Below are 27,843 nucleotides of genomic sequence, written 5' to 3'. Positions count from 1 at the left end.
CATTGGCTTCTTCCTTGTGTTTCTAACAGAACCCAGGCCAACAGAGCTGTACTGTGATTATTGCTTCCTCCTCTGTGCTTCAGCATCTGCTGTCATTACAGTCCTTATGCTGCAGTGGCAACTACTGCAGGCAGATGTGAGAACAGTGGCACGTGGGTCTATGTCAAGCTGTTCTATGTCTTGGAGACAGATTTATGGCACTCTGTTTTGTATTAAGACTGAATTCACAGGACACTTTACCTGTTTGTAACAGTTTTAAGATCTGTCTGATTCCATGCTCTGCTGCTTGATTAGCAGAGCCTGTGTCGGAAAGTGGTTCCTCTTGGCCTGTGTTCCCATCTTGGAAAGCTGGTGTGGGGGGGAGCTGCTGGGAACAGAGTGTGCTGTGTCTGTGTCCAGAGGTGCACATGGAAGCCTGGGGGTCCCTGATGGGGACCTGGCAGAGCTTAGCAGAAAGCAGCCTTCTCAAATGTCTCTGCTCAATCCATCTAAAGCCAGTGTCACAATAAAAATGGAAGGAGGCAGCTTTAGCTGCTTCCATCAATGGCAAACTTCAGCCTCAGCCCAAGGCAATGGCAGAGATGGCATGCCTGGAACAGGAGGGCTTCCCTTTCCTCCCCTCCAGGTGAAGACTGGAGGGCACTGGGAAAAGGAAGAGTTTGTGCCATCTTGCTCAAAGGGAGCAGGTCTTTCTCTCTCCAAGGCCAGGTATAGCTTTGTGCTTGGGCTTACGCAGTCAGTGAAGTCTGGCCAAAGCACACAGGGTCTGAGCTGCAGGTGTCCCTGATCCAGGGACGAATCTGCCAGGACTTTACCGGAACACTGAGAATCCAGGCGTGGTCTGCATGGGAATAGGCTCAGCCTAAGCCAAACACCTGCTCAGAGGAAGCTAGCTGTCCCACAATCACCACTGCTGTCACTCAGTCTCTGTTTTGTATAAATTGGGGATCTGTGTCCCTGGAAGCTGGGCTGGTCTCTGCTCTCATGGCTGTCCCTCTTGGTGTTACTGCAAATGGTGTCCTGTCCTGGGCTATGTACACTGCAGCTGATGGGCCACCTAAAGGGCTTGCTGGTCAGCCAAGATAGTGCCAGTGATGGTAGGCTGGCAAGCTGCGTTGGCCCATCCTGAGGCCTGGCAGGCCCACTTGTCCTCTCCCCCTGCCATGTGCGAGCCCTGGGGTGGGGCAGGCTATAGGAACAATAGGAATGGCCAGACTGGGTCAGACTCGAGATCAACCCGACCCAGGCTCCTGTCTCTGGCAGAGACCAGCACAAGATGCCACAGAGGAAGGTGCAATAACTCCATAGTTAATATTCCTTGGACTAGGGGGGTGCTGCCCAGGCCCCCCGGGCAGCAGAGAGCTAGCATAGTCCCATGTGCACAAAGGCTGCTGCTGTGTGGCATTGCTTCCTCAGGCTGCAGATGGGGATAGGGTGACCATATTTCCCAAAAGGAAAATGGGACACTGCGTGGGGCTAACCTGAGCCTGTCCCTCCACCTGCACAAGGCTGGCCTGCGCCGCTCACCTGAGCCCCCCTCCCCACGCTGGGCTGGTGTCGCTGCTCACTCAAGCCCTGCTTGCCCGCCTGAGTTCTGCCTCCCTGGATCCTGTGCAGGGCTGGCATCGCTGCTTGCCACCCCGCATGTTCCTCCGGACCCCACTTTTTGACACCATTTTTTTATCAAGTTGGCAAGAGCAAATGGGACATGCCCATGTTTGTCAAAAAAGTTGGGATGGCCAGGACAAGGCTTAAAACAGGACGTATGGTCACCCTAGACAGGGGGAGCATCCATGGGGAAACGCTGTCTCTTCCTGGTGGTGCAGGGCAGGAGGCACTGGGGAAGGGGGTCCTAAAACCTGGAACATGACAGCTGCCGCGTAGCCTGCTGGGTCTTCAGGTCTGAGCACCATGGAAACGCTCTGCCCCTTTTGTCAAGACAAACGCTGGGGTGGCTGTGGCTCCTGCAAGGTGGGGAGGAGGTGCGAAGCTCTGTGTCCCCCCACTCAATGCAGGTGGCGCGGGAGCAGACAGAACAGGCCACTGGCCTCAAGGGCTCTGAACTGAAAGATGCTCTCTGGGAACTGGCCCATCCCGCCCAGCCAGGAGAGTGAAGCCGGAAGCGAGTGATTATGGGTGACACAGGAGTTAGGGCGACCAGACAGCAAATGTGAAAAATCAGGATGGAGTGGGGGGTAATAGGAGCCTATATAAGAAAAAGACCCAAAAATCGGAACTGTCCCTATAAAATAGGGACATCTGGTCACCCAAACGGGAGTGTCTTTCACTCCGCTCCGAGCCTGGAGCGCTGGAGAAGGCGGCTCCCAGGCACACCTGCCTATGCTCAAGGGCGAGGGGATCCCATCTGTGATAACACTGTGAAATAGAAATGAAGAGCAACAGGTGGGGCTGTCTGGGCAGGCTCCATAGAGGAGAGTTCTTGATCCCAGCTGTGGGCTGGGCTCGCATGGGGAGGATGGGCAGGGCTGTAGTGGGCCGGGGCTCCTGCGGGGAGGCTGGGCAGGGCTTTGATGTTGTGATCTGAGGTGTAATCGTTGGATGCCCTCAACATCAGGGAGGATCCTGGGCTCAGCACCATGAGGGAAAGGCTCAGGCTTTTCCCTCTCCCATTGTCAGGGGTGCAGTGCCCAGAATGCAGTGTGGCCTGCCCGCAGGGCTTAGTAATGCATGGCGTGCTGGTACCTGTGCGTGGCTTGCATTGTCCCAAAGCGTGGCGTACTGGCACAAGTTCTTCCTGCCCACCTCTTGCTCACTTGCTTTCGTTCTTGCTTGCTCTTTTGCTGACTGCTCCTCTGTTTAGAAACCCAGAAACCTGCCAGATCTCAAGCAGGACAACCTGAGCCCAATGAATAACAGTCTCCAGGCAGTGAGGGACCCAAGAGCAGCCGCTCCTGCTCTCGGACTGACCTAGGAATACTGGCGTCTGGGAGAAGTTCCTGGCTGTTTGGAGTTTGATCTGAACACTGAAATGGGAAGATGGGGGAGAGGGTCTTGTCAGCAATGACATGGGGCTGGTGGTGGGGAGCGCTTGGGGTACAGAGAGCCCAGGGGATGTTTGTGGCTGTCTTTTTATGTTACTTTATATACACCATGACCAAAGCTCGGGGCTACTGCGGAGTCCTTGATCTGTATCTCAGTCTCGGGTCCTAGGATCAGAGGAAGAGTGCTCCAGTCCAGACAAGCTCTTCATCCCCCTCCGATTCAGGATTCCCTAGTGTAGACCCTGCCCATTTCTGTGGCTGCCATGCCTGCACTGCCACCTGGGGCTGGGTGGGGTCAATCACAGCTCCTTGCACCACTGCAGGAGAGGGTGTGGTAGCTGAGGCTTGAGGATGACTGGCAGAGCTCTTAGTGGGGCCCAAGTCTGGAATGGCAGGGGGTGATGCAGTTCAGCATGAGATGTGTTGGTGAGAAGCTGTGGGGGGACGGGCTTAGAAATGGGATAGTGAAGTACAGGGGGATGGTAAGGAGCAGAATGGAACAGCAGGGGGTGCAGCAGGTCAAAGACAGGTGTGTTGGGAGTGTGGAGCAGTGCTGGCAGAGCTGGGGTGCTACACTGACTCCTAGTCAGACTTGTTCGTTACTCCGTTTCAGGATGTGCTGCAGCAAACAGAACAATTTTTGGGGTGTGAAATGTGTGGAAAATCTTGGTACGTTTAAACCAGCAAAGCAACATGGCACGCAAAGTGTCTTGCACCTCTTCCCCTTCCAGGAAGGCTGAGAGTGCCCAGTGCCTAGCAGGAGGAGAACGCTTCTGTTGGTGACTCACTCCAGAGGCATGTGCTTTGGTTCTCCAGAGTCCCATCTGGATGGGCCCAGGCCTTCCAGTGTACTGCATGGGAGGCAGCGAATTCGGCCCCTGGGGATGCATTCCACATTTACCAAGGAGACAGACACATGGCCAGTTGACTTCCTTTTTGGCTCTTTGCGGAGCGGTGTGTGCTCAGCATCCCAGCCCTCGCAGAGACCAGCTGCCAGAGCCCACAAATACTCTCTCTTTTCTTTGACTCACTTCCCACTGGTTGGTGGGAAACTGCTGCTGGGAGCTGGAATAACATTCTCTCCTGCCTGCTGGCTGTCCCAGCCCCTGTCCCACCCTGATCCTCCAATCAATGGCAGCGCACATGCTCCAGTCCTCGTGATAAGGGCATGACATAAGGGGGGAAAACTCTTGCTCCTTATCACTCTGTCCAGAGAGAAAACTGCTTTTCCTCTAAGCAATCCGCCCCTGTTCAATAATGTGAGCAGATAATGGCTCTGATGAGGCAAGCACCATAGCAACCATGCCTGGGGAGGGACCCGAGGAGGGAATGGTATCATGGCTTCCTGGGGATGTTCTCTCTTTGTCTTGCTAGTGAGACTGGGGTGCAGAGTGGAGATGGGGGGGAATGAGGGCAGCAGCAGGAGAATGGCATGTATAAAGGGGTTTATTGATATGATTCGGGATTGATGTGTTGTGCACGAGTGAGTTATTCATGGTGTCAAATGCAGGCTGATAATACCTTATCCCAGTCCTTCCCCCTGCACGTGCTGCCATGTTGCAGAAAAGCTATTTAGAAAGGAGGTTTTGTTTGTTTGTTTTAAATGGACTGGCCCCCTCTGCTCCATCTGAGCCTTCGTGTGTGATAAGTTCTCATGGTAACAATCACTGGGAATTGCAGAGATTTTGGGAGGGGTTTTCATTCCATACGTTTTCAAACAGGACTTTTTTTTTTAAACTTTGACATTTTCAGCTGAATCGTTCATTGGTTTTCTTTGTGTTTGTTTCAAAATAAATGCGTTTGGAAGTATCCCCTGGTGTGACGAAACTGACCAGTCGGAAATTAAAATACCCCAAAATCAATTAAGACAGATGAGCACCAAAAAATGAAGCTATGTTGTGGCTCCACAGGCTGCACAACAAAGGGTGACCAAATTCAAAACAGAGAGCTGGAGCTATGGACATTCTGACTGCTGATAATCAGACCAATTAGTTAGGGGTCTATATATGGATTTAGGGGTGTCACTTTTAAGCACCAAAGCTTGAAAATCTGACCTCTGTTTATATATACAAACTCCCCATGTCCAAGTCTAAAAGTATTATAGTAATAATGCAATCTGAACTTCACAGTAGATGGAAATCACTTAAAATAAATGGTCTGGTCTCGCCAGGATGTGTGGCTCCCAAGACATTAAATAATCCCCCAAAATAAGCATATAAACAAGGGAAGTCCAATCCGCAGAATACGTTAAAAAGTAAAATCGTATGTTACCGGATCCTTGTGTCATGTTGCAGAGTTTCAGCTCTGAGAGCCTGCTGAGCTGAACTGCCCGTGAGTTCTGATGTGCCCTCTCTCTCATGTGGTTATTTTATGGGATAATTGAATTCCTTTGGGAGATATGTAAACATGAAACCCCCAGAATATTCACAGAAGTGAACGCCCGGGGCTGTGTATTTAGAGTGTTAGTTATTGAAATGGATGCTGTGCTCGGCTCTGGATTCAGCTGTGTGTAGCCCTGAGATACCTGAAGGAGGGCACAAGGTGCTAGTGACAGCTCAGTTACATTTGGTTCAGTTAGTGCTTTGTGGTAGGCCCCTGATTCACTGGAGTGGGGCTCCACAATTCCAGAACGGGGGGCGGGGCGAGCCATCTCTGGGTCTGTACGTGTTACCAGTGGTGAGTTTGTGTTATGGATCCCTCTCAGTGTTGATCTACACAGGATATTACTCTGTAACAGCCCTCAGTGACAGGGGCTTGGTTCCTGAGCTCAAGCTGTATCCGTTCATGCTTCCAGCTCTGGATTTCTGTGGTTCAATCCCCCAGTGTGGTGACCGTCATATGCTCACCGCAGACAGGGGGATGTAAACCTGAGAAATCTATCTAGGGCCTTGCAAGGTCCCCTCTGTCACCACAGTATCTGAGCACCTCAGTCTTCAATGCTTTTTTCCTCACACCTACCCGGTGAGGCAGGGCAGTGCTGTTTTCCCATTGAACAGGTGGGAAACTAAGGCAAAAAGTGACTAGCCCAAGGTCATGCAGGGAGTCTGGGGCAGGGCAGGAATTGAACCTGGGTGTCTCAAGTCCCAGGATAGTGCTGTAACTGCTGGGCTATCAGAAAGGAAAGCTGGTGGGCTATTGATATTACTGTAGATCAGGGGTGGGCAAACTTTTTGGCCCGAGGGCCACATCTGGGTATGGAAATTGTATGGCGGGCCATGAATACTCACGAAATTGGGGTTGGGGTGCAGGAGGGAGTGAGGTTCTCTGGCTGGTGGTGTGGGCTCTGGGGTGAGCCAGAAATGAGTTCAGGGCGCAGGAGGGGGCTCCGGGCTGGGGCAGGGGGTTAGGGTGGGGAGGGTGAGGGCTCTGGCTGGAGGTGCAGGCTCTGGGGTGGGGCTGGGGATAATGGGTTTGGGGTGTGGAAGGGTGCTCTGGGCTGGGATCGAGGGGTTCGGAGGGTGGCAGGGGGATCAGGGCTGGGGTTGGGGCGTGGGAGGGTCTCAGGGGTGCAGGCTCCGGCGGCGCTTACCTCAAGCAGCTCCTGGAAGCAGCGGCATGTCCCCCCTCCGGGTCCTACACGGAGGTGCAGCCAGGTGGCTCAGCGCACTGTCCCGTCCACCGGTGCCACCCCTGCAGCTCCCATTGGCCACAGTTCCCGGCCAATGGGAGCTGCGGGGGCAGTGCTTTGGGTGGGGGCAGCGGGTGGAGCCCCCTGGCTGCCCCTAAACATAGAAGCCGGAGAGGGGACATGCCGCTGCTTCCGGGAACTGTGCGGAGCTGTGGCAGGTGCGCGTGGAGCAGCTGCTGACCACACTCCCCAGCTGGAGCGCGGGAGTGGGACAAGCCCCAGACCCTGCTCCCCAGAAGGAGCTTGAGGGATGGATTAAATCAACTGGCAGGCTAGATTGCCCACCCCTGCTCTAGATGAAGCTAATGGTGCGCTATGGGAGGTGTTCTTGGGCAGGGCTGGAGGTCTTTTGTGAGGAACACTGTACGTAAGAGGTAGAGTGCAGTACATCTTGCTGTGACATTCCCTCCTCTTTCCCAGAATGCTCTGCCTGTCTGTGTAAACTGTTTGACTAGTATGTGTAACAGGACTCCCTCAATGTTGGTTTACAAATTCATTCCCTTTTCGTCTCTTCATGTATATTTTACAGACACTTAATGAACGTAAGCTCCTGCCCCTCAGTAATGCCTGGTATTGCAGCTAGTGTGTCCCAGGGATTTGGTGTCTGGCACTAGAGATGCCAAGGGAAAAGCCCCTGCTAACCTCTATTCCTAACGCCCCTTCTCTCTCTCTCTCCCTCAGCATGATGGGAAGCCCTTCTGCCACAAGCCATGCTATGCAACATTGTTTGGTCCAAAAGGTAAGTCTGCCTCCTGACCAGCCTCCCCTTGGTATGAGAAATGGACGTCCAGAGGCAGAAAGATGAATGCTGCCCATTTTCAGGGCTGCAGGGATTCATGCAGCTATTCAGAGCATTTGTCCTATCCTAGGTTTTAACAGAAGAGTTTAGGGCCCTGACAACTGCCCCAGATTCAGGACAGCACAGGCCAAAGCTCTGTGAGGGATTCCTCCAGGGGAATCCAAAGAGCCACCATCTTAGCACTTCACAGCCCCAAACCCCACACTGAGTGGCTCCAGATCGGCAGTGAGTTCAGTGGAACTTGCTCTTCACAGAGCTGGAGGTTAGATGTTTCAGGGGAGAAGTCATGACAGCTCCCCTGCAAACCACAGGGAGGGCTGGTCGCTCAGACAGCTTTGCCTCCCAGGAGGTAAAACAGTCCCAGGAGAGAGCCATGTGGGGTAGAGTTGTGGTGGTGACTACCTCCACCTTGTGGACAGGAGAGGGGACAGGAGGCCATTTGTAGGAGGCTGGAGACATGCCCCCTTCCCAGCTGTACATCTCGGGAAAGGTACGGTGAGAGCACATCTGGCAGGGCATGTCCCTGGGCCGGCAGAACAGGAGTGCTGGAGAGACCGGCAGCTCCAGCCGGAGCTGGGAGTGCAGACTGGCCAAGGCTTGCCTTTCGTAATGGCCCTGTGGGAGAGGTGGAAAGACCAGAAGGGCATCTTGGATCCAACAGCCTCAAACGCTGATACTCCCATTTCAGGTGTGAATATCGGTGGAGCTGGCTCCTATATCTATGAGAAGCCTCAGATGGAAGAGCAGCCAGCTTCTGGGCCCATTGAGCATGTTTCGAAGGTAGAAGAGAAGAAAGTCAGTGGCCCACCGAAGGGGCCCAGCAGAGGTGAGTGCTGAAGTGGGAAATAGGCTGGAAAGCCAGCATGGCACTGCACTCTGCTGTGAGAACCTTGCCAGCTGACCGGGGAACTCTGGCAAGGGGGGAAGATGAGGCAAGGGAGGGCTGGGTGGGGACGGTAGCTAAGACTTCATGGCCCTGGTTCAGACCTGCACGTGTGCCACTAGCTGCTGCGTGGCCAGGGACTTAGCGCAGTGACAGCGAAGCTCCGCTGTGAGTGGAATGAGGGCACTGAAGCGATTCTGGGTGCTCCCTCTGCTTTGCATGCGCTGATTGGAATGACCACTAGGGGGCACCCATAGCACACGGTGCACGTGTTGCTGTGGGACTCTCCAGAAGGACCGTGTCACTCCAGACAGGATCTGCTGCAGCCTGCATTCAGGTGCATGTGGGTCCACACCGTGGCCTGGATGATGGTACAGTGGACCTGATTACGCTCTGGTGGTGGTCTTTGCAGAGACTAGGCCATATGTCCCCACTGACACAACCCCTGAGGGCTGAGTGGGTGCTATAGCAGGGGGTTGAGCAGGTTTGAGCCCAAGGAGCATGTGTGTCCTTGCTGAGCTGCTGAAAGAACCCTTGCAGGATTGCCCTGTGGTAGCCCTGTTTGAAGCTGTTTCTGATGCGGTGCCCTTTGGGTACTTACCCCACAGTTCCTGGCACAGCTCCCAGAAGCAGTGTGTTCCGGGGATAGCTCAGAAGGCACTATGGGATAGTAACAGTAGGACTGTCAGAACTATATCAGCTTGTCCACATCCAGACTGGCACCAAACCAGTTCCAGAGTGAAACCCCTTAGAGTGAGCTGGCTCATAGACCTGCTGAGAGCTCGTCTGCTCTGGCTGCTGCTGAGATGCTTATAAAGCAAAGTCGTCGCATGGGGGTAGCCTGGCTGTTGCCAGTGCATGTCCCCAGTGTAGATTCACCCACCTTTGGCCTGCCTGCCAGCTCTGAAAGCTAAAGTGCGTCACTGGGTTTGCTCCCGCAGAATTCTCCTAGGTGCCCTTGAAGGCCTATGTCTTCACTGCGAAGTTCACTCGAGTGTTGCCCGTAACTCAAGCTTCGTCCACATAGAATCATAGAATATCAGGGTTGGAAGGGACCTCAGGAGGTCATCTAGTCCAACCCCCTGCTCAAAGCAGGACCAATCCCCAATCAAATCATCCCAGCCAGGGCTTTGTCAAGCCTGACCTTAAAAACTTCCAAGGAAGGAGATTCTACCACCTCCCTAGGTAACGCATTCCAGTGTTTCACCACCCTCCTAGTGAAAAAGTTTTTCCTAATATCCAACCTAAACCTCCCCCACTGCAACTTGAGACCATTACTCCTTGTCCTGTCCTCTTCTACCACTGAGAATAGTCTAGAACCATCCTCTCTGGAACCACCTCTCAGGTAGTTGAAAGCAGCTATCAAATCCCCCCTCATTCTTCTCTTCCGTAGACTAAACATTCCCAGTTCCCTCAGCCTCTCCTCATAAGTCATGTGTTCCAGACCCCTAATCATTTTTGTTGCCCTTCGCTGGACGCTTTCCAATTTATCCACATCCTTCTTGTAGTGTGGGGCCCAAAACTGGACACAGTACTCCAGATGAGGCCTCACCAATGTCAAATAGAGGGGAACGATCACGTCCCTCGATCTGCTCACTATGCCCCTACTTATACATCCCAAAATGCCATTGGCCTTCTTGGCAACAAGGGCACACTGCTGACTCATATCCAGCTTCTCGTCCACTGTAACCCCTAGGTCCTTTTCCGCAGAACTGCACAAACCCTTAACCTGAGTGTAGTGGGGCTTGAACTAGAGTTCAAGTGGCTGGCCTCTTGGGGGTACAGGCTGCCGCTTGCATTAGCACAGCTCATCAGCTGCTAACCTGATGCTGTGTGTTGCTCGAGTGTTGTTTCTTGCTCAGTCTAACTGCAGTGAAGACATACCCTCGGGGATTAAAGAGCATTGTGAGGAGCTCCTGCCTGAACTTTCTCACCCTCTGCCCTTGGGGTGCTCCCCTTCCCCTTGTTGTGCGTCTGCCCCTCCACATCTTTCACCAGCCCTAGGCCTTTCTCCCCTTCCACACTGCTCTGTGTCTCTCCCTGCCATCCCTAGCTGTGCATCTCCCATGCTGCAACCCCCCCCTCCCCCCGCCCCCCCCCGGCTTGTTAGCCCTGAGGGTGTTATCTCCATGTTCATGTTCCACCCAACTTAATCTGCTTAGCAGAAATGACCATGACTGTATGCTATTTTCTTTGCACCAGAGCCGTCACTCAGTCACCGATGAGCTACCTCCCCCACGCCACTTTCAAAAGCAAATAATGACGTGCACCAATGGGCTGAGATCTCGTCTGGTGGAGGATTCAGGGCAGAAGGGAGGGCGCTGTTTAATGCAGGCCCTATGCTCATTAAAGAGACTGGGGATAGATCTACACTTGAAACGCTGCAGTGAAGATGCTACTGCACTAATGGGAGCACGTCTCCCATCAGCTTAGTTAATCCACCTCCATGAGAGGCAATAGGTCTGTCAACGGGAGAAGCTCTGCAGTCGACATAGCACTGTCTACACCGATTTTTCACAACCCTGAGCAACAGAGTTATACCGATGTACATTTATAGCGTAGACCTGGCCTGGCTCTGATCTTTAATGGTAGCTTTAGCCTGTTGTTTCTGCAGTGAACGAAAGCCCCCTTCCAAGGGCACGGTTCATTGTTGGTTGCCAGCTGGAGATGGTGAGCTCTGAATTTACCTGGAGAGAGGGCCCATGGGTGCTGCAGTAGCACTGGTGTGTGTGTGGGATCCATGTAGCTGATTTCTTTAGGGCGTTAAAGAAACTCTTCTCCTGTCTTTCAGCCTCCAGTGTCACCACCTTCACCGGGGAACCCAACATCTGCCCGCGCTGTGGCAAAAGAGTCTACTTCGGTAAGGACCAGGGCAGGCCGGCTTCCTTAGTGTTTCCTGCTTATGCCCCAGGGTCACTTGTTTGCACTGTGGGAAGTTCCTAACAGAGATCAGGGCTAGGTGCTGCACATACACATAGGAAGAGAGAGGCCTTGCCCCACAGCACTTAGACTAAGTGGAAATGGCCGACAAAGGATTACTAGCCCTGTTTTACTGCTGGGAAGCCCAGAGAGGATATATGACCTGCCCAAGGTCACAAGGAGCATCTTTGGCACTTCCAGCAGTGGAACCCAGGTCACTGGACTGAGACTTGGGAGCCTTAGCCACAAGGCAGTACTTCCTCTGCAGGAGGGTTTCAGCTTCTTAAATGGGGGGCCTGGAGGATGTGACTGCTTCAGTGGAGGGGGTTGTGGGGCCTTTGGGGAGGAGGTATCTGGGAGGCTAGGTGTGGGCGAGTCTAAATTGGTTTAAAATCACATTTTTAGCTAACTTGATGCAACGCGATAGGTAGAGGAACAGATTGTACAGGTAGTAACATGTTTACCTTCTAAGTGGAATTGCACCACAACTAACAATAGGCATGTCTCCAACACACACATGCTCATATAGTCACCCATGCAGAATTTGTAAGGCTGTTTGTGACAGCGCCATCTCATGACTCCCACTAATGTTACAAAGGTTTGGGCTACATTCTCTGAAGTCAGTGACATTCTGCCAGCAGGGAATTTGGCTCTTTTGTTATCTAGATTAATATTTACATGGTCCCCGGGAGGCGCTGGAGCTGTCACTTCCGAGGGCTGATTTTACCTCTTTGCTGTTTCTGTGGTTGGGTAGGAGACAGCTTTCATTAAGGCTCAGTAACATGCTCAGCAGCATGTCAGGGTATGGGTGCAGCTGACTCCCTCAAGGGAGAAGGACAAGACCCTTCAGTAAAGACCTAAGCTGCTCTTTGCAAAGGTTTTATGGGATGCTAGTAACACGTCCGCTCTCCAAGAGCAAAGCCTGCCTGTGGAGAGGGTGTTGTGCAGCCTCTCGCTGCTGGAGGCCTGATTCAAGAGCAGCCTGGCTCAGCTGTCGCACTGCTGCCAGCAGGTTTCCCTCTTGGCTTGACCCAGACACTGGCTCTTTGGGCAGCAGGGCTACGGGGCTAGGAGCCTGGCAGCTGTGGGAGCGCTGTGTGAGCGCTGAGGCTCTCTTGCCCCATGGCTAGGAAGGGGCAGTTCTCAGGCAAAGGCTCCCCTAGTGTGGCCAACTGGGACATCTGCGAGATTACCCACAATCCCTTGGGCTGCCCCATCGGGGTGGTCTCAACCTGCCTGTAGCTGTGTGGATTGCTGCCAGGGGGCGAGCTGATGCTGTGGAAGCCCCGGCTTGGACGTGTTCAAGCCAAGGCAGGGAACGAAGAGCTCCCACTGGAATATGTCCCTTCTTGTCTCTGCTCCAGCCGAGAAGGTGACTTCACTGGGGAAGGACTGGCACCGCCCCTGCCTGCGCTGTGAGCGCTGCAGCAAGACTCTGACCCCTGGCGGCCACGCGGAGGTAAGGACTGAGCCCATGCTGTGATCTGATTGCCCCATGTGTGCTCTGGTGCAGGCTTTTGCCACCACCTCCTTCCCCTCACACTGGAGCATGTGCACGTTGGGCCTAGCGAGGGATGGGGTACGACCCCTGGACTGGATGTTTCGTTCCCCTGCCCCTCTCCCGATTGCTGCCTTTACAGCAGTGATGGCCCGTGCCCTGGGGGGGCAGTGTCTGGAGTTGGGCTGCACCCAGCCGTGATTCCAGGAAACCTGGTGTGACCCACCCAGACAAGAGGAAGGGATATGTTGGGGGAGCTGGCCTCAGCTCTGGAGCAGAGAGAGTCCTTGCACCCCTGGCTAGCATCCCATCTGACCCTCCCACCTCACTTCACACCCCTGCTGCTCAGCTGGGCACAGCCCCCTGCTTCTCGCCCAGCTTGGCCAATGGCTTTTCCGCCTGTGACCTCTCCCCGGTCCTTGGTGCTCGCTGCCTGCGCCTGGGGATCACCAGGGACCCCTAAGGCAGAGTCAGTCATCTGAGCGTACCCTGGCTGGCTAATTGTCTGGTGGTTTGAGGAGTCCAGGTGCAGACCCAGGCCAGTACCCAAAATCCTGCAGGCCAACAGCCAGGCCTGGGCTCGTGCGGTGTAAAGGGATAAAAGATGTACTGTAGCAGTTCCGTTCCCCCAGAGCTGATCTGTCGTGGTGCCTCCTGTGCGCTAGGTGCAGTGAGAGTGGAGTGTGGGGCTGCTGGGAGCAGTCCTGGGCCTCTAGTGGCCAGAAGGGTTTTATCTCTATGCCTCCCCATTGTTGCTGGAGCTTCAGACTCCCATCACTGCCTGCATTCAGACTCCAGCCACAACTGCAGGCCCCTTCTACCCCCAACTGCTCCTGCTCTGACAGGTCTGAGGCCTTGACCTCTCTCCTGGGAGGATGCTGCAGTCAGGCAACATTGGAGGGGGGGGCTGCACAAAGGGCCTGGCCTATGTTGGACAGACACCTGTGTGCAGTGGGTGGAAAATGCTCGTGGCCTACATGGCCATGTAGCAGTGGCTGCAGCAGGGGCAGGCCAGAGCCCCGTGATGTTCTGATCCCGTGACGTTCTGATCCCCCCCCAGTGAAGGTCTCATGGGAATAGCTGCACCCCGTAATCTCATCCCAGGGCTGGGGAGCACTCCCCACATTTGTGAGCTGAGCACCTCTCCTGCCATCGCGTGCTCCAATGATCCCAGGCATGCCCACCAGAGGACAGATTGGACTTAAATGAAAAGCTGGGGCTGTTGGCTGGGGGCAGCCCTGGCTGCTGGAAGGCGAGTGCGGACACCTCGGGGAGGTTCCCATTGCTCAGCGCTGCTGGGCTGCTTGCAGCACAAAGGGCTCTGTGTATCCAAGTGATGCAGGACATCAGTGAGATGGAGTCTGTGCTCCATGCGCGCGGGACTGTCTATGCCACGGAGGGCAGGTTCCAGGGGCAGACTGGCAGAGCAAGTGCTGCGCTAGCAGGGAGACAGCAGCCCAGGCCTGGGGCCATTGGAGGAGCTGTCGGGGGGCCAGGGCTGTAGTAGCAAACTAGCCACGTTGGGAGCTTCAGGGCAATGGAAATCAAGCGATGTCTCTCCAGGAGTCCTGTGCAGTTGGGGTGGGATGCTGAGGAGCCCACCCCCACTGTGCTGCCATGGCAAGGCTGTGCCCCGGGGAGGGGCATGGGTGAGCGGCCATCTGCATCATGTTCTCCTGCATCTCTTGGGTTGGGATGGCACTGATGTGTGTCTTGCTTTGCCCCCTCGCAGCACGATGGGCAGCCGTACTGCCACAAGCCCTGCTATGGGATCCTCTTTGGGCCAAAGGGTGAGTGTGCTGCACAGAACTGGAGGTGGGCGGGAAGTGTCCAGAGGCCAGAATGGGGGTGTGGGAGGGAGGGGTAGGTTGGAGTGTAGGGAAGGGAAGGGAGCCATGGGGCAGCAGTGACTGGGCCTGCTGCCTCTGCAGGATATTCTCCCATTTGTAAGGTCCTCACCCGCGCACCCTCCCCCCAGCTGGCCGTGCCATCTATTGGTTTGTAGGGCCCCGGAGCAGATAGCCCAGTGGGGTACGCCAGGTGCCCCAGTACACCCAGAGGCTCCAGGAGGGAGGGCAGTCCCTTGCTAACTGTGCTACAGCCTTTGCCCAGGACAGGGGAAGTGTTGTGGGGCCCATAGATGAAACGGGAGGCTTGCTGCATTTTGGAACCAGGCCAACAGAACACAGATTGAGCACAGTCCCCTAGCTCCCTCTAGGGGTCAGGGGGTACACGGGGCTCAGCTGGGCGAGGATCCTCTGACTCCTTGGCGAGGGCTCTTATGCAAATATTTCCCCTACTGCTCAGCCCCCCACTTTTCCATTGGCCCTTTCTGACTAACTGCTCCCCGCTTGGGTTCCCTACGCTCCCAGCTCGTGGAACGGTGAGTCCTCGGCTATGGGGCATAGTTCCCTAACGTGGGAGGGCAAGCTGCTCACGTTACTGGATCCCAGGCAGGGATGGCCAGGCTCTTGGCCTTCCAGTCACCCTCCGTCTCTTTTCTGACCTTCCCCTTCCGTTTCTCCACAGCCGTATTGGCTGGGGCTCTGTGCAGCCCCCAGGCTAAGGAGAGGTATCTGTGCTCAGCACCCTGCCTGGCTCTCCTGGCCCTGCCCTTACGTGGGGCTCTTTCTCTGTTGCAGGAGTGAACACTGGAGCTGTTGGAAGTTACATCTACGATAAAGACCCTGATGCAAAGGACCAGCCCTAAGGAGCTCTCTGCCTCTCTCCTGCCCGCCTGCCACAGGCCACTCACACTACTCCCTCTTTCCTCCGCTCCCTTCTGTAGAAGTAGCTTAGTTCCAGGATGGCCAAGCCATGCGCTGGAGCAGCCCTGCGCCTGGCTGGCTACAGAGCTGTGCTCCCTGCTGTTTGTATTCTGGGTGGGGCGGCCCTGCCCTCTGGATTTTATAATATAATATAAGCTTTGATGTTAAAGACAGAAGTAGAAAGTGTCTCTGGTCGCTCCCAATGTGCCTGACTCTCCTGAGCTCTCCCGTGGGGTTCCTTATCCCCCAGGCCCTCTGCCCCCTGCCAGCCATGGGATGGAGGCGTCCTGGGCATGACTGGTATGCACCTGGCATCGCAGTTCATGGTAGCCCTCTCCAAGTGAGCCCGTCGGCAAGCCCTGGATGATGTGCAGGCGCATGCTGCACTGCAGGCTGGGGCAACCTCAGTCCCAGCTCATCCATATCTAACAGCAGCTCCTTTCACCACTGCAGTTCCTGTTGCAGCAGGAGGACAGAGCCCCTCTCCTCTTTCTGCCCCCCACTCCCGGTAACATGGTATGGGGAGGGGGCGGGGAGGAGTCATGTGGGGAGGTCACGTGCCCCCTTTAGTTGGTGCCCCCCTTTGTGTCCCTCCCATGAGTCGCCCAGCCTTGAGCAAATTGTCCCATGGCCTGCCAGCCCTCCAGCTGGGTCTGCCCTAGGTCCAATGGCTGCTGGCATTCTGGGGAGGCCAGTCAGGAACAAATGGCCCATTGGCTGTGTAGGATGGCAGTCTTGCACCTCAGAAACAGTTGTGTTAAGTGCGGGAGTCGTTCCATAGGCAGGTGTTCTCTTCAAGCCCAGTTAGATGGCTTTGGGCTCCATTGTGCCCTCAGTCTGCGAGCTCTGTGCACACACCATGTAGCTGCCCTCCTGCTCATGTCCTTGCCTGGAGCCATGGGCAGAGCCAGGGCTCAGCATCCTAGCTACTGGTGGGTTATGAGGCCATATGGCCTATATTCCTTTCAGTCCTGCTGTAGGTGACCACACCGGCCTTGTGCTGATGAGCATGGGCGTCCCGTTTCTGGTATCTGTGCTCTCTGCCGTGTTGCTCAGGGCTGGTGCCTCCTTGGCCCTGAATCCCACCCGCCTGCCTTGTTCTCTGCAGCCAGTGGCAGAATTGGGAGCTCGGACTCTGGGAACAGCTGGGATGTACATGTGTGATGCCAGCCCCTAGTATGTACACTGCATGCCCATTCCCAACAGCTGCGAGCAACTTAGTGCACCCTTGGGACTGCCTAAACAGCTGCTTCTCCGCACTGTGCTGCAAGGAGTGGTCAATCTGTGTGATCCCAAATGTGTTAGCTGGGGTGCTGAGTTTGGCCTGGGAGCTGAGGGTGCTGCTGTGGGAGCACATGTACCCCAGCCTGCACCACCAGTGACACTGAACTTTGCAGTGCGCTGTATCCAAGACCATGGGAGGGTCCCTGTGACATGGGCCCTGCAGGGGAGGGAGATAAATGTTAGGGTCCGAGTCCATGGCCCTAGCCCATGTTGGAGGAGTGAGCGCAGGTCCCTTTGTCTGTGCCATACAGCACACTATGGCCCTGGTGAGGGAATGGGCTGGGAGGGGCTGGTGGGAGAGTCAGGGCGTGTTGTAACAATGGCTGGAAGTTGGCTGAGTGGTGTGAAGTGTGCAGGGTTCCCACCTTCGCCCACGCGGAAGAGACTGTTCATGGTGTGTGTTTGTTTTTTAGTCTATTTATAAGTGGATAGAAATGTGCTTTCTGCTTCGGTGAATGGTGTGCACTCCCCAGGTCACCCCCCAGATCACTGCACTGGCCATTCGCACTGACCCCCTAAGTGGGAATTGAGAGCAAACCTACGGAGCTTGCACTCTGCCTCTAGCCTGGCCCATCACCCTAGGCTAACGTGACCTGCAGGGCCAGCTGCTGTGCTCCCACCAGGTACAGGCCAACCAGAACGCACCTGAAGCAAGCCAGCAAAACTGATTTCCTGTTGTTATTGCTGACAATAAAAGTTTTGAACAACAAGTGGCGTGGTCTGACTGTGTGGGGGATGTGTCCTTGATGTCTGTCACCCAGGTTTAACACATATCAAGCACTGATGAGTCAGGACCCTTTGCTCCCCTAGGGCAACCTGGAAAAGCAGACATGTAGTGGCACTCTACCTGTCTCAGCTGCTTTGTGATGGAGAGGCAGCATCTCAGACTGGGTTTATTCCTGGCTCTGCCGCTTCCCAGCTGAGTGACCTTGTGTAAGACTCTTTCCCGCTCCGTGCCTCAGTTTCCCCTTCCCACCCTTTCTCGTGTCTGTTTAGAAACGCTCTTGAGGACAGGGACTGTCGCACACTATCTTTGCAGCGCCTAGCACAATGGGTTGTTGATTTCAGTTGGACTCGTGATGCTAGCATAATGCAAAGGAGGCCTGACAAGTTATGTGAGAGATCCCAGCCTGCTCTACCCGGGGTTCTGGAGAGTTTCTGGCATCACACAGGTCAGGGGGTGATTTTTCAATCCAGGAGTCCTGGGCTTCTACCCCCTTCACAGATCCTGCTCTCCCTGGTATCTGGCCCTGAGCACCAGTAGAAGCTCAATGGAGCCGACTGTCTTAGCACACTGCTGTCTGGGTGGGGTGAGACATGAAGGACTTGTGTTGTACAGTGGGGTTTCTGCTGGAAGTGTCCATTTGGAGGTGGAATATGCAGGAATTGTCTCTTAGCTGTTTCTCACTCTCTGCACCATTTCAGCTCAGTACATGGGAAACGGTCTTCAAATCACTCTCATGCTGGCCTGTCATCTACCTCCAACCCCAACGTTTCTGTTGCTGTGGGGCTTTACTGTCTACTCAGATGCTGCCCCAGTAGGGTATATGATGCTTCAGATCAAAGAAGGATCCTGGGAGATGCTAGGGAAGGGATGCAGTGTGACTGATACCTGGAGCAGAGCAGTGCCAGGCGCTGTACTGCCAAGCAGTGAGGTCTGAAACCCCCCCTGCTTGAGTGCCCAGTGCCTGGCTATGGGCACTTCCCCCTTCTGTATCCTGGCCAGGGAGAGGATCCCTGGAGCAAACGCCCTGTCCACATTCTGCTAAGTCGCCTGCCCTTATTTCCTGAGCTCTCCAAAGGGGCATCCCAAACCCTCTACGGAGGCCCTTTGAAATTCATTCCCCTGCGTGGGTCTGGCAAGCTGGGGCTCCTAACCTTATACAAACATGCTCTTCTCTCCAGGGCCTGCGGGGCTGAGGGGCCTTGTCTGTTTCCAAGCCAGTAGCAAACCCCTGCAGGTCTCACTATGTCAGCTCTGTCCTTCCCTTGTTTGCCATGGATGCAGCGAAGCAGTCCCATAAGGTGCTCTCTCTATGGCATTGTGCTCTGGCAAAGAGCCACCGCTGTGCTCCTGAAGCAGCCAGAATGTATTAGGGAGTTGGGCCCCAGCAGTACACAGAGAGGGCAGCGATGGGGGGCTTTGTGGGGATGGGGGCGGTGGCTCTGCAATGCAAGCAGTCTCTTGCTGAGAAGAACTTCCCCAGCCTGCTGTAAGCTGGTCGGCGTAAAATGCATAGGGCCCAGCGTGAGTGGAAAAAGGAAACCCCAAGTGCTGAGAGTTGGCTCCAGGGAGTATGAGCAGAGCTAGCTAAGGGCAAGCGGCCCCCTGCTTCAGGGGCCGCTCACCTAACGTTATTGGCCTGATGTAGCTTTGTAAAGGAAATTGGACCCAGAACCCGGCCTCACCCCAACGTTAACTCTCCAGCCCGAATAGTCTGGCTGGGGCTTGGGGCTGGAGTATGGTGGCTAAGCCTCAGCCCTGCAGGTGGGGGTGATGTGAAGTGGCCCAGCCTAGCAGTTCCCGGCATTGCTCCTTGTGCATGGTACAGAGGGTGGGACATGCTTTGTTCATGGCCTAGCTGCTCCCTCACTCTCTATGGAGCCAGGATTTCTGGGGAAAGGCAGGTGCAGGTAGGAACTTGGCTAGCAACCCCTGTGCAGCCAGGGCGAGAGAGCTTCTTGCTCGCCTCTCTGTCCCTGCACTGCTCTAGACAGTCAAACCCTTGGAGGGAGCTGAAAGGTGCAGGGGTTAATGGAAAAGTGCTGTATGGACCAGACTCTAGCTAGCTGGCCTAGAGCTTCCCCTGTTTCTCAGCCTCGCCATCCCAGGCCACTCGGTCAGCTCACTGCTGAAAGGGCCATGTAGGCTGAGCCAAAACCTTCCCCTCCTGCCCCCAAAGGGAATGCCCAGCCACAGAACGTGTGTGGAAATGGGCACTAAGTAGCATCGGCAGAGCAAGCAGGGGTCCTGACGCACAGCCCAAGGTTTTGCTGTTGGTGTGCAGGCCTGAAGACGGCTCCTTGAACATGAACCAGCAGTCGCCCAGCACCAATGGCTCATAAGCTAGAAGGGACCATCATGGTCATCTAGTTTGCCCTGCATGTTGCAGGCCGTACAACCTCACCCACCCCCTCCTGTAATAGACCCCTAGTCTCTGGCTGAGTTAGTGATGGCCTCAAATTTTGATTTAAAGATTTCAGGTTACAGACATTCAATCATTTACTTGACCTCAAATCAGCAAGTGACCTTGTGGCACAATGGTAGTGTGTCTGACTCCAGATCAGAAAGTTGTATGTTCAAATCATGCCAGGGTCAGGTGTTTCATTCTTTGATTTTTGGGGGGAGGTTTGAGCATTGGCCTGCTAAACCCAGGGTTGTGAGTTCAATCCTTGAGGGGGCCATTTAGGGATCGGGGGGAAAAATTGGGGATTGGTCCTGCTTTGAGCAGGGGGTTGGACTAGATGACCTCCTAAGGTCCCTTCCAACCCTGGTATTCTAAGTGCCCCATGCTGCAGAGGAAGTCTGCCAGTCCGACCTTGGGAAAATTCCTTCCTGACCCCAAATATAGTGATCAGTTAGACCCTGAGCATGTGGGCGAGACTCACCAGCCAGACACTGGAATTCTGTGTAATAGCTCAGAGCCCTCTCCATCTAGTGTCCCTCACCAGCCATTAGAGATAGTTGCCTTTAGCCAACATGGCTGGGCCACATGCCATTGTTGGCAATCTCATCACACCATCCTCTCCATAAACTTATCAAGCTCAGTCTTAAAACAAGTTAGTTTTGCCCCCACTACTCCCCTTAGGAGGCTATTCCAGAACTTCACTCCTCTGATGGTTAGAAACTGTCATCTAATTTTGAGCCAACACTTCTTGAGGACCAGGTTATAGCCACCTGTTCTTGGAGAGGAGTTATTTATCCCTCTGCTGTAGTTATAGAGTGCAATCCTATCTCCCCTCAGCCTTCGTTTGATTAGCAATGCTCTGAGTCCCCTCTCGTGAGATAGGTTCTCCATGCCTCCAGTCATCCTCATAGCCCTTCTCTGCCCCTGTAGCTCTCTTCATGCTATTGGCCAGGCAGCCAGCCAGGGCATCAGGGTACGACACAGCTGGACGGCATTGCTGTATTAGAGAACCTGGGGCCGGAATGGAAGGGCACTCTCTAGGGCTCACTGGACTCGTGGTGGCGGGCAGTGAGCGCCGAGGGCAGTGCTGCTGCCTGATGGATGTCAGGGAAGAGCCCTTTGGCACTGGCTGTGTCTGTGTTACGGCAATGGCTACATGCCTGCTTGGGCATGCTCTGGGATATACTGTACCTGTAGCTCGTGGCAATCGTGTTCTTGCCATGTACAGCTCTACTGCATCTCGGTCGCTGCTTCTGGCTGTGCCTGGCGCTGGGAACCAGCTTACTGCAGCCAAATGGTGTGTGATGGGTGGGTTCCTGCAACAGGACAGGCCTCAGCGTTTGGCTCAGGGGCAGCTCCAGTCTCTCTGGATGCCCTGCATCTGCCTTTCATTGCTGCTGTTTCCACCAGCCCGCATGGGTGTGGATGAAGATAGCCTGGCTTTGGTGTAGCCCACCATGAAGCTGCAGAGCTGGCTGTGTGGGCACCTCTGCTGGATGCCTAGGAACTGGGACATGAGCTGGGGCAAAGCTACGAGGGCATGGCTGGCTCTGCTGGGGTCCAGCCTTCCCTTGGAGCTGCCGCAAGGACGAGCCCAACGTTACAGCAGCCTGGGCCTCCTCGGGAGGGACAGGAATGGCCAAGGGCACCACAGGGCCATTCCAGGCTGAATTCTTAGCTGAAGGGCTTTAGTGGGGCACAAGGAGTATTTACGGAGCTCTACTTTCTTTGCCTTCAGTCAGGTGTGTGTGTGTGGGGGGGGGGAATGCGGGCGGGGAGGCGGGAGGCTTCACTGAGTGGGAATTGTGAGCTGGGTGCAACTTAAACAAATACAATAAAAGGAGAGTGGCTGGTGGCCACTGCTGGGAAGGGCCTTTCAGTGGGAAGGGGCTGCGGGGGCAGGGGCCATTGCTTTGTTTCAGCTAAAAGTCTCTGCTGCTGCTGGGACAAGATCCTGGTGGCTGCACCTCTTCGTTGTACCCTCTCAGATCTGAGTTTTCGCTCCATTGCTCCTCTCCCTGGTGCCATCTCTTTAGTGTGACTGGGGCCAGGCAGGCAATGGGGGTTCCTGGCTCAGCCACTCTGCTCTGTGAAGTTCCCAGGCCAGTGCCAGCTCAGTGCCACTCCCTTCACCAGCACGGTCTGGGCTGTGGTGTTCAGAGCTCACTCCTTGCTTACCGTGCTTGCCAGACCTTTGTTTTGCTCTGTGTTTGGTTCTAACTGGCTGTGCTCAACAAGGGCTTTAACACTGGCTCATCCAGCCGCTCTGGTGGGGCAGCTCAGCCCTTAAAGGCACAGATTCCCACTACTACATCAGTCTCCTGAGCAAGGCTTGGAGTGCTGTGGTTGTTCCCTGCGGGACACTGACCTTCTGTGCATGTGGGTGGCACCACATTAGTAAGAGCCACTGCTTAGTGAATGTGGTAGCGTGATGGCTCAGGTGCTCCACCAGCAGCAGCCTGCTCGCTGGCAATGGGATGCCGGAATGGTGAGGCCCTACCCACATGTACAGCAAATTCATGTATTCCCACTTTATTCTGTTCTTGTAGCAGCAACACAAAAACAAGTCCTCCTCAGAGCACTGTTGCACAGCCAGAGCAAACTGAAACCGCTGTTCTAGAGTCTGGCATGAAATTGGAGACTGGACACAGCAGCGCTAGAGTGAAATGCAGGAGGAGCAGGGCTTGCTGGCCAGCTGCTCACCCCTGGCAGCTGCATTTTTACTGCTGAGATACAACAGCTACTGCCAACACCCAGCTTCAGACATCAACACTATTCCCCAGAGGAGCTTGGGCTCTGGGAACTATGTGGTGCTGCTAATTAGCAAACTCTAATGCTGCCAAGCCGAGCAGTGACTATGGGAACTTCTGCGAGGGTCAGTCGCGCCTGCTGCTTCTTGGAAGAGACTGTGCTCATGCTTGGATTGGCCCAGGGGGGTCAGCAAAGTGAGCGTGTGTTGGTACCACCAATCGTACCTTATCTATCCACACTATGGAGAGATCCAAAGATGTGTAGTGGACTGGGCATGCAGCGGAGGACTCTGCGGCTGTACCACACACCTAGCACCTGATATTTGCCGTGCCTGTACACCGGGGCCACCAGCAGTCACTGTGATCAATGGCTTTACAGCAGTGTCAAACGGTGTGATGAGGAGACTTGGCCCGACAGACTGCAGTAAGCTGCTGCCACTTCATCTTCAGCCCACGCTAGGGCCCCATAGTGCCACTTTCAGGAATGGGCCCCCTGTGTCTCTGCCCTGCAGTATGTTTGTTGCCTGTCCCAGTGCCAAGCGGGTGTGAAACTCTGCCATTGTGGTATGGCAGGGTGCCACAGCACTTTGCCCAGGGGCAAATGGCTGCCCAAGCAGCACAGCAGGAGAGAGTTGGGCATGGTGTGGCTTAGACTGGAGGGAGCTCACCTCGGCCAGGGAGAACCTCTGGACCTGCTAAACCACCAGTCGTTGTTACGTCCTCTGTATGGCAGGCCTTTGCTTAGCATTTACCAGCGCCGAAGGCCACCTCTGCCCTCTATGGGCATCAAGAAGCAGGTGAGTTGTCTCATCTTATCTCTGTTGGGCCTACCCAACCCGTGCAGGGTGATACCCACACACTGGTCAGGGCCTTGGGATGAGTTTAATCCTGACCCACCAGGGCCTGACTTGGAAGGGTTTAGTCTCTGTAGACACACCCATACATGCACACCTCTCCCCAGCAACAACAGGATGGGTGGGACCCCAGTAGCCATTGTCAATTGGGAGGGAGGGACAAAGGCTCCACCGCTCTGGGCCTCCCAGCAGCATAAGGTCCCTCTTCCCCAGCCTCATAAGAACATAAGAGCGGCCATACTGGGTCAGACCAAAGGTCCATCTAGCCTTCTGACAGTGGCCAATGCCAGGTGTCAGAGAGGGAATGAATAAAATAGGTAATCCATCCCCTGTCACCCATTCCCAGCTTCTGGCAAACAGAGGCTAGAGGCACCATCCCTGCCCATCCTGGCTAATAGCCACTGATGGACCTATCCTCCATGAATTTATCTAGTTCTTTTTTGAACCCTGTTATAGTCTTTCCTTCACAACATCCTCTGGCAAGGAGTTCCACAGATTGACTGTGCGTTGTGTGAAGAAATACTTCCTTTTGTTTGTTTTAAACCTGCTGCCTATTAATTTCATTTAGTGACCCCTAGTTCTTGTGTTATGAGAAGGAGTAAACAACACTTCCTTATTTACTTTCTCCACACCAATCATGATTTTATAGAGCTCTATCATATCTCTCCTTAGTCATCTCTTTTCCAAGCTGAAAAGTCCCAGTCTTATTCATCACTCCTCATATGGAAGCTGTTCCATACCCCTAATCATTTTTGTTGCCCTTTTCTGAATCTTTTCCAATTCCAATATATCTTTTTTGAGATGGGGCGACCACATCTGCACACAGTATTCACGATGGGGGTGTACCATGGATTTATGATATTTTCTGTCTTATCTATCCCTTCCTTAATGATTCCCAACATTCTGTTTGCTTTTTTTGACTGCCGCTGCACATTGAGTGGATGTTTTCAGAGAACTATCCACAATGACTCCAAGATCTCTTTTTTGAGTAGTAACAACTAATTTAGACCCCATCATTTTATACATATAGTTGGGATTATGTTTTCCAATGTGCATTACTTTGCATTTGTCAACACTGAATTTCATCTGCCATTTTGTTGCCCAATTACCCAGTTTTGTGACCACCAGCTCCTCTCCAGCACTACACATACATCTATCTAGATGTCTCGATGTCTCTAGATATCTCCATCTCTGTAAGGTACTTAGATCCACCATTACTATAGTTTCAGAGCCTGTCACCATCTTTTAATGTATGTATTTATCTTCTCAACCCCTTGTGGGGCACGGCAGGGCAGTGCTGCTAGTCCCATTGTTAGTGTGCTAGATGGAAACTGAGGCACACAGAGCTCCAGTGACTTGCCCGGAGTCACAGAGGGAGCCTGTGCAGAACAGGGACTTCAAGCTGGCTGTCTCAAGTCCTAGCCTAGCACCCTTTCCACTTGATCTGCCTTCCTCAGTGGCCCAATTCCCCTCCTCAGCTCTTTCTAGGCTTTAGCTGATACTCACCACCTCTGAGTTTCCTTGTTGCATTTGGACTGGAGTGGGGTGTGCTCCCCCTCTCCTGTATGGTTTGTGCTTCCTAGACTACACCTCCCATGATGCACTGCAACACAGCGATTGCCACAATACACCCTGCAAGAAGGCTGATCATGATGCATCATGGGAGATGTAGTCAGACCAGCAAGTCTCTCCCATAAAGAAAATGGGATCGTGAGGCACTGAAGCAGAATTTCCAGATAAAAATATTTTTTGCTGTTGGCCAAAATACTTTCTTTTATTTATTTAATTAATTTATTTATTTTATTGCTGCCACCACAACATTTTCCACAGGGGGGAAGTGCCATTTTGCAATCTGCTCCAATTATCCATTTTCCAACCTGCACACTGGAAACAATTTTGAAACTTGTTGTGAAAGTGGCGTTTCCTTTCTTGATCAGCTCTGCGCTGCTTCCACTTGCCTCTCCTTTCTAAGGCTTTTTTTTTTTCTCAAGGAGGACATTCAGAAGTCATTTCTTAATAGAAAGAACATGCTGGAGTGCGGAGCTCAAGCTGTTGCATTTGCAATGAAGTCCACAGCTGTGAAATCTAAATCTGCAGGGCTCAAGCGATATGTAATGAACATAAAGGGAACTAGGAGGAATTCAGTGACAAAACAAGTCACAAAAGCTGTTTTTTCCCAGCAGCTAGTTGGAGGGATTGAAATAACAAACAGATTTCCTGAGTCAGGGCCAACTTCCCAGACACTATGAAATCTCATCAAAAAGCCATTTCTTTTGCCAGGGGAAAGCTGATGGGTGTGTTTATGTTTCAAAGGGGTCTCCATGGAGACTAGCACCCAGTGATGGGGGTGTTTGTTTGTATGTGTGTGCAAGCACAGCTGCTTCAGCAAGCACAGTCTCCAGGACCTTTCCTGACTCTCAGGCTGTCTCAGCAGAGATTGATGTTGGAGGAGCCAACATGGCAGTCTCCATCCCGGGAGGAGGAGGTGTGACCTTGCTAAACCACCTGCAGGGAGCATAAACTGTGGCAGGTTGCAGGCTATAATAGACCGGGAGAAACCAAAATGCCATGCTGTCACATACAGCTCCCCCGGGCACATTGTGTTTGCTTTCAATAAAGCCACTGCTGTGTATTAAGAACATCCCCCTGAGTAGTAATGCCCACTGCAGTTTGGAGACACAGTTGTTACGTCTTTCTTCATTTCTCCACCCTAAAGTCTGCACTCAATGCCACCACAACTGTTAATCCAGAGTGACTTCAGTGGCATGAGGCGCTCTGGCTTTATGAAGAAGCTGGGTCTGTAGCCGTAATATCCTGTTGTTAATGTATGACCAGGCATATAATATTCACCTCCTTTAACAGACTTGCTCCTCGCTAGGCCTCAGTCTAGCCCAGAGGCAGGCAAATTATGGCCCACGGGCCACATCTGGTCTGCGGGACTGTCCGGCCCGGCCCTTGAGCTCCCAGCCGGGGAGGCTCGCCCCCCCGGCCCCTCCCCCGCTTTCCCCCCTCCCCCGCAGCCTCAGCTCGCTGTGCCGCCAGCGCTCTGCGCAGCGGTGTGGCTGGCTCCGGCTGGGCTGCGAGCTCCTGCTGCTCTGAGCGGTATGGTAAGGGGGAGGCTGGATAAGGGGCAGGGGCTCCTGGGAGGCAGTCAGGGGACAGGGAGCACGATGGGGTTGGATAGGCATGGGAGTCCCGGGAGCCTGTCGGGGGGCAGCGGACTGGATAGGGGTCAGGGCAGTCAGGGGATAGGAAGCAGGGGGGTTTGGATAGGGGGGTGGGGTGATGGGGGGCAGTTAGGGTGGGGGGGGTCTCAGGAGGGGGCAGTCAGGGGACAAGGAGCAGGGGGGGTTGGATGGGGTGGAGGTTCTGGGGTGTGTGGTCATGGGATGGGGAACGGGGGGGTTGGATAGGCGTGGCAGTCCCAGGGGGGCCTGTTGGAGGGTGGGGTGGTGGTGGATAGGGGTCGGGGCAGTCAGGGGGCAGGGAGCAGAGGGGGTTGGATAGGGGGTGGGGTCCTGGGGAGCAGTTAGGGATGGGGGGGTCATGGGAGGGGGCGGCCAATGGCAAGGCGGTCAGGCTGTATTTCAAGGAATCCCTGTTGAGGTTACAGGGACAAACCATCCCGATGAGTCGAAAGAATAGTAAACATGGCAAGCGACCAGCTTGGCTTAATGGTGAAATCCTAGCGGATCTTAAACATAAAAAAGAAGCTTACAAGAAGTGGAAGGTTGGACATATGACCAGGGAAGAGTATAAAAATATTGCTCGGGCATGTAGGAAAGATATAAGGAGGGCCAAATCGCACCTGGAGCTGCAGCTAGCAAGAGATGTCAAGAGTAACAAGAAGGGTTTCTTCAGGTATGTTGGCAACAAGAAGAAAGCCAAGGAAAGTGTGGGCCCCTTACTGAATGAGGGAGGCAACCTAGTGACAGAGGATGTGGAAAAAGCTAATGTACTCAATGCTTTTTTTGCCTCTGTTTTCACTAACAAGGTCAGCTCCCAGACTGCTGCGCTGGGCATCACAGAATGGGGAAGAGATGGCCAGCCCTCTGTGGAGATAGAGGTGGTTAGGGACTATTTAGAAAAGCTGGACGTGCACAAGTCCATGGGGCCGGACGAGTTACATCCGAGAGTGCTGAAGGAATTGGCGGCTGTGATTGCAGAGCCCTTGGCCATTATCTTTGAAAACTCGTGGCGAACGGGGGAAGTCCCGGATGACTGGAAAAAGGCTAATGTAGTGCCAATCTTTAAAAAAGGGAAGAAGGAGGATCCTGGGAACTACAGGCCAGTCAGCCTCACCTCAGTCCCTGGAAAAATCATGGAGCAG

The 27,843-nt window shown here is 54.0% G+C and overlaps 1 protein-coding gene and 1 non-coding gene across 2 annotated transcripts in view; both read left to right on the top strand.

Moving 5' to 3' along the window:
- CRIP2 (cysteine rich protein 2) overlaps nucleotides 1-17,491 on the top strand; it is a 59,073-nt gene extending 41,582 nt beyond the window's left edge. The window contains exons 3-8 of the mRNA XM_074960848.1: nucleotides 7,312-7,369; nucleotides 8,118-8,255; nucleotides 11,104-11,172; nucleotides 12,596-12,690; nucleotides 14,462-14,519; nucleotides 15,372-17,491. Coding sequence (XP_074816949.1) covers nucleotides 7,312-7,369; nucleotides 8,118-8,255; nucleotides 11,104-11,172; nucleotides 12,596-12,690; nucleotides 14,462-14,519; nucleotides 15,372-15,439 — 486 coding nt within the window. The 3' untranslated portion in view covers nucleotides 15,440-17,491. The remainder of the gene's footprint in view (nucleotides 1-7,311; nucleotides 7,370-8,117; nucleotides 8,256-11,103; nucleotides 11,173-12,595; nucleotides 12,691-14,461; nucleotides 14,520-15,371) is intronic.
- Nucleotides 17,492-20,028: 2,537 nt separating this feature from the next.
- Nucleotides 20,029-20,100, top strand: TRNAW-CCA (transfer RNA tryptophan (anticodon CCA)). The gene has a single exon. It is a non-coding gene; the product is annotated as a tRNA-Trp (tRNA).
- Nucleotides 20,101-27,843: the final 7,743 nt, after the last annotated feature.

This window comes from Natator depressus, chromosome 8 (assembly GCF_965152275.1).
Source record: "Natator depressus isolate rNatDep1 chromosome 8, rNatDep2.hap1, whole genome shotgun sequence".
Taxonomy (NCBI): Eukaryota; Metazoa; Chordata; order Testudines; family Cheloniidae; genus Natator; species Natator depressus.
The sequence above is the reverse complement of the archived record's forward strand: the minus strand, read 5'-3'. Positions and strand labels throughout refer to the sequence as shown.